The sequence below is a fragment of the Xyrauchen texanus genome, chromosome 32, assembly GCF_025860055.1.
Source record: "Xyrauchen texanus isolate HMW12.3.18 chromosome 32, RBS_HiC_50CHRs, whole genome shotgun sequence".
NCBI lineage: Eukaryota > Metazoa > Chordata > Actinopteri > Cypriniformes > Catostomidae > Xyrauchen > Xyrauchen texanus.
The window spans coordinates 13,211,293-13,225,709 of record NC_068307.1 but is presented as its reverse complement, the minus strand read 5'-3'; the positions used below and the strand labels follow the sequence as shown (position 1 = coordinate 13,225,709).

Below are 14,417 nucleotides of genomic sequence, written 5' to 3'. Positions count from 1 at the left end.
TGTTCAATGGGCTACAGGGGGCCCCAAGGGGTGCTTCTAATTTCTGTCCCCATTCACTCTCACTCTCTCTCTGTCTCTCTCTCTCTCTCTCTCTCTCTCTCTCTCTCTCTCTCTCTCTCTCTCTCTCTCTCTCTCTGTCAATGTCTCTCTTTGTCAATGTCTCCCTCTCAATCTGTAGCTCACACCTGGCTGCATTCCTTCATACCTAGTTGGGGAAATGTCAGCATATGCTTTATGTGCTGGGGGCAAAGCCACAGGCTTGAGCATTTAATTAGCTTCATTGCATTTCTTACATCATGACATTCCAATAAAAAACACCACACCAAATGGCTGTTTTCACCTGGCTCTGAGCCGGATGGATGGATGGATGGATGCATTGAATTGACATTTACTTGACATGATAACTGAGCTATAATACAACTATAATATATTTGGAGTGCCAGAGATTGATGTTAAACATTTATGTATGAGGACTGTTCCTTACTTTTACTCAGTGACAAGCTTTCTGGGAAGCACATCAAAAGACGATTTATGCTGACATTTGGTTGGCTAATCATTAGTGACTGTGGCTGTTATCGTGCATTTCCTCCAGTCTGAGCAGAGAGAGGATGGTCAGAGTGAAGCACAATGTAGCATTGAGAGCAAGACACACCTGAACACACAGAGAACAAGAAAAGAAGTGATAGAGAAACAGAGAGGAAGAAAGTAATCTTATTTCCCTCTTGGCAATGCTACTGAGGCTTTTTCACAGCACCGTGTAAACAGGGAAGATACAGAGATGTGATTGGGTAGTTTGCAGATGTGCAAGAATCCACGGCAACTGAACTGATACTGTATATATAACTCATTTTACAGCACAGTGCCAGTCAGATATCTTTCTGACATTTTACACTATATATGTACTACAGGAGACAAATATGCAATCAATTTATTTAAGCTTCACAGTTCAATGTTCTTTGTTTATTTAAAATTGCAAAATTCAGTAATTCCTTTTGGGTGTCTTGCTTTAAGCATTTTCACCTTTGTTCTAAGTGTGTATATGTGTTTTTTTCTCCCCTTGTTTCCTGTTTTCAGATTCATCCCCGGACCTAACAAAGTGCTCCTTCACAGGCAGTGAATGTGGATTCTATCCATGATCTGATCTATGTCAAAATGGACTAAACCATTGCATCTAAGGGGTATTTGAGTGGATTACCTGTGAATGAACATAAAAAGGACATTCTTAGAAATGATTTGCTAATTTGGTGCCAAGGAATATTTAAAAAATAATTGAAATAAAGTAGGCTAATCTGTGTTTTTTGATCAGTGAGCCCATAGCCGTGGACTCCAGTAGCCATGTTCAATTCTCTCCAATTCTCTTCCTCTGAATTTGAACAGCTTAGTGGGGCCGTTTACTGGATTTAAAATTATTTTTGAAGACTTTACCACACCTTAGGTAAACTGGACAATCCCGATATAAGCTGTGAACGACTGTACAGAGGATCACGGAGGATAAGCACTGGTCTAAGAAAATGAGGTGGAAATCAATAAGAGATTTGCAGTCCACAAGTTTTTTCATTCCTCTATCATTTTGTCATTTCGCTATCCATGCTGGCTTTGTTAATAGACTGGGAGCTTGTGAAGCCCTGCTATTTGTCCCTACTTCAGATTTCCCGCTCACCATTAGAGCCCACGCACTGTCTGTTTGGAATGGCCCCATGGTCAAAGGTCACCTTACTGTCTACACCAACTTTGGCCAGATATCTTTTTATTTGTTGGCATGCTCAATGTATTTTGTGGGAGCTTTGTATTGAAATTAACTGTATATATTTCTGTACATACACATACAGTATAGATACATATTAAAAGATGTCATACGAAGACCTAACATGCCCTTAAACCTGTTTAATGGGTTTAAATTTAGATAAATGACCGTATTCATGGTTTGGTTCCATAAGAAGTACAAATAATCCCCAGTTTAAGGCTTTCTGTGAAAAATACATGTTCTCTTGGTGTAGTGGATATTCTACAGTTTTTGCCTGAAAGGAGATTCTAATCTTGTTCCATTGCATCCTTGATGAAAAAACGAAGATGCATGTATGATAGAGGCTGGCCCTAAAAAGGCCACAGCCATTGGAACACAGATTGCCATTGATAGGCAGTTCTTATTCAAATTCAGTCCATGCTCCGAGTTTGTTCCATGCTGTTTTGAGAATAGGTAGACATCATCATGCTTGTGTAGTTTTCATAAAGACAACACAATAGAAGACATTCTGCTTGTTAAAGGTATGCTGTAATAATCAAGCATTGAATCTGTATTTTAGTTTGGTAGGATCACATCTAGATAATGCTTGGCACAATTACAATTATCTATTGTGCCTCCACATGAATTTTCAGGGGAATTACCATTCAAATATGTTATTCTCACTGTTATTCTCATTAAAAATGTTTTTGCTTTGTTGTGTAATGTGTTTTCCAAGATGAAGGAGAGCAGGGAAATTAATGGGCTTCATTTCTCTTTTCTGGCATCCGTACAGACATGCAAGTAGCCCTGGTAGATAAACATGCAGCCTTATCAGAAGCAAATCAATATTAAAAAGGTTTTCTATACACCATGTCTTCCTTTATTTCTCTCTCAGCATTGTCTGTTGATTTGCATGTTATGTTATTTAGTTTTGCTCTGATGTTGTTGACATATCTTGTAACCTCTGTACTTGGGCAACAGTGATGTTTTTCAGTGCCATTTCAAACATATATTTTTAGACATGTCAATGTAAACTATTTATTTTTAGAATCACTCTATTAGAGTCTTTTAAGCACAAAATGAGAAATGTAGAACATTTTGAGTTCTCACATAACAGAATGCCCAAGCCATGTGTAACATCTTTTCTGTTAAATTATCACACAGGCAAAAACACATTAGTTTCAAATATTGAATAGTTATTAGTTATTGTATACTGTTAACTGGTTCCTGCACAACTACTTATACAAGTAGATTTGGCATTAAGTATATCATTTTATCAAGTGCGATGTAAGGTGCAATAGAAGACATGCTTGATGAATATCTACAAGAAAATCCAGACTGCACACAACATTGAAAGGTTTAGAATTACTGTATGACTAGGCATATAGTTACTCTGTGTTACCTGCAGTAAGATTTAATCTCAATTAAAATTAAATTGAGTAATCTTTAACATCCTGAGCGTGACTGCTGTTTGCATGTTCCATTACACTTTTTTATATGTAACTTGTAGCCCCTAAGAAGCATGCAATATATATACCTGTATATGGACAATGGGACTAAGTTGTAAAATGTTAAATAATACCAAGCTTTAGAAAGACAGATTATTTTATTATGTTTCCAGGAGTGTTAGTTATTCATGTTTTTGAGAAGTTACAGATATTACATTAGAAATTTGCATACATCATTCAATAATTCATTGCCATTCACTGCCAACTATTTTAAAATAACATTTTGCATGAAAAATTCTACATTATGTATTGATTACCATTGTCTGATGTCTGCCAAACATGTTGAGTGGTCCAAACATCATCTGCAGCCTGAAACAGAACTTTTGACCGGATGTTAGGAGTGAATGCACTTGGCTGCTCAGGAAAGCAGCCTTCAGTGTGCTGTCTGTCTGCACAGGTCTCAGAACAGTTTGAAATGCAACTTTTTTTCATCCTAACTCCATATGCAGCCTCTGAAAGCAACATTTTGTAATGTACTGTGAATATTGGTTTATGGAAATTCATGAAAAATGAGCCTACAGTCCATGTGGTCATTGTGTTTAAAATGGCATATCGGATGTAGAGACTATTCTATTTTAAATCAAACAGGTTAAAAACGTAATGATGTTTCTTACCAGATGTAGTTTTGAGATCAGCACCATGTTATTTTGTCCCATGACTCACTGCTTCGAAAGTTTAACCCTTTAAACTTTTAGACAGCATAGAGTCTCTTGAAACTTAGATCAGCCAGTTTAAATGCAATTAAATTATGCATAGCCTACAGCGAAGCCAAAATGTAATGTCCATGCATGTGGAGGCAGGGTCTCAGGAGGTTCAAAAATAAAATTCATTAATTAAATCATTAAATTGCATTTTATTTTTAATTACAAAATTCAATTTGATGGAAATTTTAATGAAATTGAAATGTGTTATTCTTTAAAATAGATTTTTTTTTTTTGTGACTGTCTAGTGAGGACTGGAAAGAAAGAAAGAAAGAAAGAAAGAAAGAAAGAAAGAAAGAAAGAAAGAAAGAAAGAAAGAAAGAAAGAAAGAAAGAAAACATAATCACTATAGAAACGTTGCAATGCTTGAATTTTGTAAATACAGACATTCATAATGGGATCTTTGATTTATACAATTCCCTGTGGCAAAAAGCATTTATCAGCATTGCCCATTCAGTTAACTTATTCAATTATGATTCTGATTTTCAGTGCCAAGAATATTCCCATGTGACTCTCATAATGAAGCTTCCTGACTGCCATATTTCTTCAGCTTTGCTTCCTCTCATCAACAAGTACAATTTTGATAATTTAAAATAAAAATAAAAACTGTTAAAATTAATTTTTCTATCAGCAGTCACAGAGGGTCCAAGATTGACAACTACATTGATTTTTTTCTCTCCTTCGTCGAGGCATTCCCTAATTTTGTTGTTGTTTTTTTATCTAAAAGGATACATAGCATCTCAGAGCCTCAATGTGCGTTCAATACATCTTAGGAATTGGGGCTCCAGTGATAGATATTTAACGAGACATAATAGTTAGATTATTCTGGAAAAAAGTATGTATGTTATGAACTGCCCTTTGTTTTCTCAAGTGTTTTATTTTCATCTTTATGTCTTAATTTTCTGAGTTACATTAATAAAATAAGTTTGCATTTGGGTAGCATCTGGACCAATCAGACACACAATTATTAATTATTTAATGAATAAGCCAACAGATGTCTCAACACTGTAACAAGCAAAGGTCCAAATAGGCCCAAGTAGACGCTGTTATGTATGCTCCCACATTGATCATTATCAAGTATTTACACTATCTTTGCTGACACTGGACCAGCAAATAGTGGACCCCCCAGTGACATTCCATGCGGGGGGAGGTTAGCTGCCTGCTAGAGCAAAGAATGCAGAAAGAACTTGGACATAAAGCCCAGAACAACAGACTTTTCTTCATTAAATTATAAACAAACTGTCTATAACTTCACATGTATATCCCCAGAACATTGTGTATAGGATCATTACTGTCTTGTAATGTGTGTTTTTTTATGTATACTGTTTTATGCATGACTTATGACAGGACTACCAGCTAATGTAAAATTATTTAGTATCCTATCAAATGAATCCTTGTGTGACATCCTGCACAATGGTGTATATATATATATATATATATATATATATCATTCTGACAGCATGCATTGTATGCTTGCTATATTAATCAGAGGATAAAGGGGCTTTAACTAACCCCAATCATGCAAATGAGTCAGCTTCCAAACAAAGGAACATTTCCCACCTGGAAATTGCACCTTTCTCATTGGTCAAGCCAGACTCGAGAGGAGGAACCTCTTGCTCTCTTTTCCCCTGGATTTTTCCCCTGACCCTCTGCTGCTGTTCGTGTGGGACCGGGACCATCCGGTCCGAGGCCGGCAGGCCTCAACACCTCAAGCCATGTGCAACTACCTCGACCATAGAGTAAATGAACATCCCAGTTCATCCTAATTTCTTCATTCAACACGGAAGAAATTGATTCCAACTTGAACACCATTGACTCAAGGAACCATTAAGCCTTTATCCTGCAACTGCATCCAGGCACTCTCTCAACAGCTAAGGCAATTGCAAGTATCGTACCAGTAGCTAACTGAACGTAGGTTTAGTATAAGACATGAAAACCTCTTTTAAGAAACAGATGGTTCCCTCAGATGGTTAAGAGACTCTTATCATAACTTAATTTCCCCTATTCTGTTCCAGTGTAAATGTATTTTTCCCTTTCAAATGTATGAGTGATTTGTGTGTTTGTCTTTGTTTAGATTAGTTTTGTGTTTTAGTTAAATAAACTTTTGTGTACATTCTTGCGAGTTGATTCTGGTCTGCTTGTAAATCAATGTAAATTTAACGATTCAATCTCAGCTCCATGCTAAGAAAGAGTTATTTTTGTGTGGCCACAAAAAATATACTTTCTGAAAATTGACAGACAATCAATACTGAGTGTTCACTGGACGAACAGATAAATTGATTGTAATGTTAATTCAACTAGCTCAAGTTGATTCTATTAACTGATCCAGATGTTCATAATTAATTATAATGAGTAATGATTAGTTATTCATATTTCCCTTTTAGGGATATTTTAACTGTGGTATATTTTGATAAATAATCTCATCCCTGTTTCTAAAAGATTTCACTTCAAAACTATACCTATATGTGTAATATTATAGTCAATAAGCCATGAGAATAATATTACTCCAATAAGAGAATTAATCATAATTCTCTTATTATAGCTAATTCCCCCTAGTAGAAATTGTGAGCTGGTACAACAAGATGTTGTATTACAATTTTAATGGTGGAGAATTTTATTCAGACAAATAATGTAGTTATTTGTCATTTATCTAAATTATAATGGTTGTCAAACGCGATTGATTCCATTATAAATTTCCTTACATATTAATTTAGATATAGGACCGTTTAATTTAATTCCTAGCTCACACATACTGTTTCCCTTTAACCCGTGCAGTGAACATTTATCACACCAAATTCGCTACATATATTGGTGTGAGAATTTGGGCACTTTAACTGATTACTGTTTATTTGTGCAATGTGGAACGTGCTGACATTCATAAGTATTGATGAAAATGTTTTCATTAGTGTTGACCCAGATCACCAATCACTGGTGTTGCTTGCTATGGTGACGGAAGTTCACGGGAAGTCCCAAAGAGACCCTTCCGGGGCAATTTACCGTGCATGCGCAACCTGCCAATGCCATATTGTAAACATAGTACAGATAAGCTAATAGCATTACACAACACCGCTAAACTAACCAGTTAGCGAACTTTCCTTGAAACCCCTAAATACGCTACATTTGGATCCACAGTTTCCCATCTTGTCTCTCCCATCAATGTGACAGAAGAACCGACCACCAAAAGATGGATCCAGCAGAACAACTGGAGCAACTCACTCAAGGGTCTTCTTTAGTGGAGGACTACTGCGTGAGGTTCTGGAGCTTGGCCTTTCAAGTGGGCTTGGTAGAGAGAAACCTCAGAACCGTATTCTGGTTGGGGTTGAATGAACCGGTGAGGGAGATGGTCTCATTGGACTGCTATGGTCTGCCCCTTGGTAAATTAATTGCTAACATTGTGATGGCTGGTCTTCTGCATTCTGCAAACCCTCTTGCAGTCACTTGCATGGCTCCTTTCTCCAGGCCTTCCACAGCTCCTTCCTCCATGACTTCCACGGCTCTTTCCTCCTTGCCTTTCATGGTCTCCGTGTTCCAGTGATCTCTGAGCTCCCATCAACGGAGACCAGTTTCTTCCCAGCCTCTGTGGTCCTGGAGCCTTTCTTCATTGAGCCTCCCACGACTCTGCCCTTCGGGCCTCCCACGGCTTCGCTCATGGCTGTCTGGAAGCGGAAGAGGAGAAGGGCTCCTACTCCCCTATCACTACCCATGTCCACGATCACGGAGGTCGTTCCCCATCACTGCCCATGCTCACGACCATGGAGTTTGTTCCCCTATAACTCCTCCTCCTGTGATTCCTCCTCCAGTGGCTGCCTTCTCCTACTGGAATTAAATTCCCTGCTCCTCCTGCAGCTCTACCCGTACCAACTGTGGCTCCGCCCCCTGACCCGGTCCCTACCTTGTGGCTGCCTCTCAGGCCACCTGACACAGTTCCTGCCCTGTGGTTACCTCCCTGGCCTCCTGATTGTCCGCCAACCCCTCCTTGGCCTCTTAATCATCCTCCAGATCCTTCCTAATCTGCTTGTCTCTGCCTGCCTTCCCATCCATCTTTGGGCCCCTGGGGGGGGGGGTTCTGTCACAAACTGCCCATTTGTTTTGGATGGCCCCTTATGCATGGACTTCATTTCCCTTCCCTCATTGTCAGTTCCTGTTAACAAATTTACAGACAAACTAATATGTTAATGTGGCAGGGCGGAGGGAGGGGCCGGGTCGTGATCATACACACCCGGTCCCTTATCAGGCTAATCAAGCCTCCGAGAGGGATAAAGGTCGACTGCGGAGGATTGTGCGGGAGAGAGAGATTGTTTACGGACATGTCCGTCATGTGTGTGTTTGTGTCTTTTAAGTTGCTCATTAAAATATTATTTATATAAGCACTCTACATGGGCCACTCTCTCGGCTGTCGTGCTTTCTGGATACTCTCTCCCTCCCTCTCGACACTTGGCGTCCCTTTAAATGTCTCTCTCTCTATCACTACAACAAGACACAGGTGTTAGAGATAATTACAAACCAGGTGACAAGCCTTACCGCTCTCTCTCTCTCCTGCAAACCGACACACGACGCCGACGCTGTTATGTTTGATTTTCCCTTTTTCGCAAGTGTTTTATTTTCTTCCTTATGTCTCCATCTTCTGAGTTACAATAATAACATTAGTCAGCATCTGGATCCACACTTTCTCCGGCTCATCTCTCCTATCTACACGACAATGTAAATGGTAAAATCAAGGGATTTATTACATAGTGTATTATAGGTTTTAATGTGGAGGGGCTTTAAAAGGTGCTCTGGGATAGATGCTTAAGCTAGAGCTCTAAATTCTCTTTCATGCATCTGTTTACTGCATAATAATGCTGTTGAGAGAATTCTGCTTCGTTTTAGAGGGGAAAATGCCTTTGCAAAGATAACTAAATGCATTTACCTACCACCGACATCTTTGTTATTGTGCTGAGGAAACTTCAATTGAGTTCTTAGATGCACACAGAACAGGTTTTTGCTCTTAGGTTACCTCATATTTATTTAAAACACCCACTCGAAGATTACTTGGGAATGAAAAGGTTATTGTACATTAAGACATCACAGGACATGTTTACAATGTCTGCAATCTGACTATTTCTCTATTTCTGACTGTTAATCTGAATAAGAAATTGCAATGGAAACAGCATTTTCATATTATTTTAATTCAAATAAAGTAATATTCAGAATGGGCATAATTCAATTAAGGTGATGTTAGATTAAAATATTCCTTATTGGAATATGGAACTTATTTGAGTTTCTGCATCATAAGCATCAATTAAACCACTTACCTGACATATTTCTTGTTTTCAGTCATTAATCTGGAAATGCAACGTGGTTACACTTGAAATCGGCATGTAGCTTCAGAAATTTCATCCAACCTGTAAATTATCTAGTTCTGCCAAATTACTAACCAGCGCCATCCCCCATTAGACATGTTTGCACTCTGTGAACATTTTACCTGGAAACTGATTGTGACACTATACTAGTGAAGGAGGACAGGAAACAGGTCTTCCTCTCAAGGTACGTCCTTTTTAATTATGTTTTGCACACAAAAATACACGAACACACACAAACACTGGGTCTGCTTGTCTTCTCTCCCCGTCTGGAGGCTCTGTTTTTATGCCGCTCTCCTCGTGCTCACTGGAATTAGAGACAGGTGTTTAGGCATAATTTAGCTCAGGTGTAAGCACCCTTACCGCTTTCCTCTCCCGGACGGGCGCTTGACCACGCCCCCGCTGCCACATACCCCCACCGCCCGACTCAGGCCGGGGCACCATCTGGCCTGTCTACCACTCCCCCCCCATTCCTGGAGAGAAAGTCGGCGACAGCCATCTGCACCCCCGGTCTGTGGACCACCTTGAATTTAAAGGGCTGGAGAGCCAGATACCAACGGGTGATCCGGGCGTTAGTATCCTTCATCGCGGTGGAGCCACTGGAGTGGGGCGTGATCCGAGCAGAGGGTGAAGGCCCGCCCCAGCAGGTAATAACGGAGGGTGAGGACCGCCCACTTGATGGCCAAACACTCCTTCTCCACAGTGCTGTACTTAGTCTCCCTTAAGGAGAGCTTACGGCTAATGTACAGCACCGGGCGCTCCTCCCCTCCACCACCTGCGAGAGTACGGCCCCCAGCCCTCTGTCTGAAGCGTCCGTCTGCAAAATAAAAGGAGAGAGAAGTCAGGTGCATGAAGAAGCGGCCCCCACAAAGTGCAGCTTTAACCTGCATAAACGCCTGTTGACACTGCTCCGACCATTGAACCGGATCTGGAGCCCCCTTTTTAGTGAGGTCAGTCAGCGGGCTGGTGACATCCGAATAATTAGGCACAAACCTTCTATAATAGCCAGCCAGCCCCAGGAACTGCCTCACCCCCTTTTTGGTCTTCGGTCTAGGGCAAGTCGCAATCGCCGTGGTCTTATCAATTTGGGGCCGCACCTGGCCATGACCCAAGTGGAACCCCAGATACCGTACCTCCACACGCCCAATCGCGCACTTCTTAGGGTTTGCCGTGAGCCCCGCCCGCTGCAGCGACCTCAGGACGGCCCTCAGATGTTGCATGTGCCGCTGCCAATCATTGCTATAAATGATAATATCATCTAAATAGGCAGCGGCGTACGCGGTGTGCGGTCTGAGGATCCGATCCATGAGTCGCTGAAACGTGGCTGGTGCCCCAAACAAACCGAAAGGAAGCGTCACAAATTGGTGTAACCCAAACGGTGTAGTGAAGGCTGTTTTCTCATGGGACATTGGTGTCAAGGGGATCTGCCAATAACCCTTTGTTAAATCCAAGGTCGAATAAAATCGAGCAGTGCCTAACCGATCGAGCAGTTCATCAACACGGGGCATTGGGTACGCGTCAAATTTAGACACCGCGTTGACTTTTCTGTAATCCACACAGAATCGAACAGACCCATCACTCTTGGGAACAAGAACAACCGGGCTGGACCAATCACTGTGGGATTCCTCTATTACGCCCATATCAAGCATCGCATCTAATTCTTCCCGTACTATTTTCTTTTTATGTTCGGGTAAGCGATAGGGGCGGCAACGCACCACCGCGCCCGGCTCGGTCTCGATGTGGTGCTGTATGATGTCTGTACGGCCCGGTAGAGGGGAAAACACATCCGCAAATTCCTTTTGTAATTCAGAAACCTCTGTGAGCTGCCGCGGTGAGAGTTGGTCTCCACAAGTAACTGGAGTGTTGAGATTGTAGTTTTTGTTTACCTCCGGCCCGAGCTCCGCCCTCTCCGGAACTACCGTGGCCAACGTCACAGAGGCTGCCTCCTCCCTCCATAATTTCAGGAGGTTGAGGTGATAAATTTGACGTGCGCCCCCTCTATCGGTACGTTTAACCTCATAATCGAGATCCCCGACTCGTCGTGTGACCTCAAAGGGTCCTTGCCACTTGGCGAGTAATTTAGAGCTCGATGTTGGGAGTAACACAAGTACCTTATCTCCCGGTGCAAATTCCCGTAGCCGAGCACCCCTGTCATACAGCCGGCGTTGGCGTTCTTGAGCTTGGAGCAAATTCTCCTGTGTTAATCGCCCCAGTGTGTGGAGTTTTGCTCTAAGATCGAGAACGAACTGAATTTCATTTTTACTATTAGAAGGTCCCTCCTCCCAGGTTTCGGCACCAGTGTAACACTATACTAGTGAAGGAGGACAGGAAACAGGTCTTCCTCTCAAGGTACGTCCTTTTTAATTATGTTTTGCACACACAAATACACGAACACACACAAACACTGGGTCTGCTTGTCTTCTCTCCCCGTCTGGAGGCTCTGTTTTTATGCCGCTCTCCTCGTGCTCACTGGAATTAGAGACAGGTGTTTAGGCATAATTTAGCTCAGGTGTAAGCGCCCTTACCGCTTTCCTCTCCCGGACGGGCGCTTGACCACACCCCCGCTGCCACACTGATGCTCACACATGCTTCAACGTATAAACTCTTGCCAAATTCACTATATGAATATGAAATGGTTCTATTAGCAGCAAAGTAATTGCTCAATTTGAATATTGATTATTTGTAGAATAAGGCCCATATTCAGATTTTTGCATCACATCTATTTGTTATTATTACAAATGTGGAAAAAACAATAGAGCTATCACTTAAAAAGTAATAATATTGATCCAAATATTAAATCCAAAATATCACTTACATGGCCAAAATGTAGGTTTCATCCACCTTTGGATGTTTTGGTCAGTTAGTATCTACAGTAGGTAATATTTGTTATTGAAGAATTATTGTAATAAAATGTTTATTACAATGTAACAATTATGCAATACAAAAACATTTTCTTTAAATTTACAGTTTCTCTAGTGCAATTCTTAATGAAAAATTAAGCCCTGGTTTCATCTGAAATCCAAAAATGCAACGTCCATCTACTGCAATGTACATTACAGTTGGGCCAAAAAAAGGTAAGTCTTTACAGTCAAAAGATTAACAAGTTCAGGACTGTGCGAAGGTTTGACCGTAATAATACATTTCCTCTCTGGTTTATTTTCTTCTCCATCTTCCCTCAAAACAAATTAATAAAATGATAATTCTTTCCCTTGTGGGACACACAGAAAATTGTGGTCGCTGTATCTTGCTAGATTTCAACCTTCCTCCAACATATTAAGCTCAGGGTAATATTTCGACAGGTTTTACTGAAAATCTGAGATACGTCATCTGAAATATCTGAAATTGTTCAACATGTTTTGGTAAACATCTATTTAGCTTGCTGTTTTAGCATGAGGTAGCAACTGTGTACTGATGACAACTGCATTTAAAAAAGAATTTGGTGTCTATGTACTTCATTAACAATCTTAATATTTCCCAAAAGCATTGTTATCTATGCATCATGGTATCTAAGCAATATGTAAAAACATTCCTAATTTATAAGATTCTTGGACCACTCCTAAATCCTTTATGTACAACTTAAACAGATCCTTACACTTGCTGTAACAGTTTATCAGAGATAACATTTTCATTGTTGTCATATTGCCAGAAAGCCATTGTACACTATATTTGAGAACAACACACTTCTTTGTGTTGGGGAGACAAACTACCGGAGATACTGATGTAAGTTTTGGCCTTAATTACATTTACATTTATGCATTTGGTAGACGCTTTTATCCAAAGCGACTTACAAAGTCCTTAGCAACCTGGCGTTATGTGCCTTGCTCAAGGACACAATGGTGGTGGCTGTGGGGATCGAACCAGTGACCTTCTAATTACCAGATTACCAGTTATGGGCTTTAGACCACTACACCACCAGTGCTCTTAAGTTTTACTTGATTGTGAGCTATCTGCTGTAAATGCTGGTTTGGGAAATAACCATTGCTCCATTGTAAAATAGCAAACAACATAATATAAGATTGTAATAACAGTGTGATTTTCAACGTTATCAGGAAAAAGGGCCTGATAATAATTGATTTACTATAAAGAATAAAATTAATCCAAAATATCTTGTCTTCAAAGTTTATGTAGCTTTATAAGGCTCACAAAGAAGATTTGTTTATTGTGTTTAGCCAGTGTCAATCTGAATTACACAAAAATATGGTCTCTCATTAAAATAACTGAATTTGTTGGCAAAATATATTATTCGTCTGGCACTTGACATGTTTAACACCAAAATACTCTTTCTACTCTTGATCTAATTTTTCTTATTTAATTATTTATGCTCTTGTTTTTAGAGCACTGATTTTTCTTTTAACTTTTTTTCCATATCAGAAATGAATATGCAATATTATATCAACATCTAGAGCCTCAAAAACTTGTGTGTGCACCATCTTTGTTTTGATTGATTGTTTTTAATCTTTATTTCTTGACAGTGTTTAATTTAAAGTCTACTTAATTCTCTTTTATAACTAACCATTTTATATCTTACCATTATGTTAAATAACTAAGTTCTGGCATGAAACTCTGAATGGCTCAAGATGTTCTTTGAACTTGTTAGCTCTTAGCCAATCAGCTCGCTCACATGTGAAATGTCAAGCCAATTGGCTCACATGGTGTAAGCTGATAGGTCCTTTGATATCTAGTCAGGTAGCCAACCAACTTGCATACTCTCTCTCTCTCTCTCTCTCTCTCTCTCTCTCTCTCTCTCTCTCTCTCTCTCTCTCTCTCTATGTCTTTGCCTTACATTGAAATATGCTCAGTTTGCTGGCTTCACTGCAGCACGCTGAGAGAGTTTTCTCTGAAACCCTCCACTTCCCCAGCTGCACTGGTCTAGATCCGCTTCGTGGGGATTGTATTTATGTTTAATTGTTCAACAGCATGTCATACATGCTTGATGCAGCATGACTTGTGTTTTTCTAATTGTGCAGCAGTAGCATGTTCACATGCTTAACTCAATATGTCTGTGTATGTTCTAGCAGTAGCAAGTCTATGTACTTCCTCTGCGGCAGCAGCATGGGGGTTCAACACTACTTAGCTACAAAAGTGTACAGGGCTCTGTGCATGCATCAAACAAAAGAAAGTGTAATCAGTGCAGCTTGTTTTGTGA

General features: G+C 40.2%; 1 protein-coding gene across 2 annotated transcripts in view; it reads left to right on the top strand.

The window, feature by feature from the left end:
- LOC127625670 (chemokine-like protein TAFA-1) overlaps positions 1-2,551 on the top strand; it is a 263,352-nt gene extending 260,801 nt beyond the window's left edge. For both annotated transcript variants that reach the window (XR_007968329.1, XM_052100996.1), the window contains one exon: positions 1,075-2,551. Coding sequence is in view for 1 of the 2 variants with exons in the window: in XM_052100996.1 (XP_051956956.1) it covers positions 1,075-1,092 (18 nt within the window). In the remaining variant the exon portion in view is untranslated. The remainder of the gene's footprint in view (positions 1-1,074) is intronic.
- Positions 2,552-14,417: the final 11,866 nt, after the last annotated feature.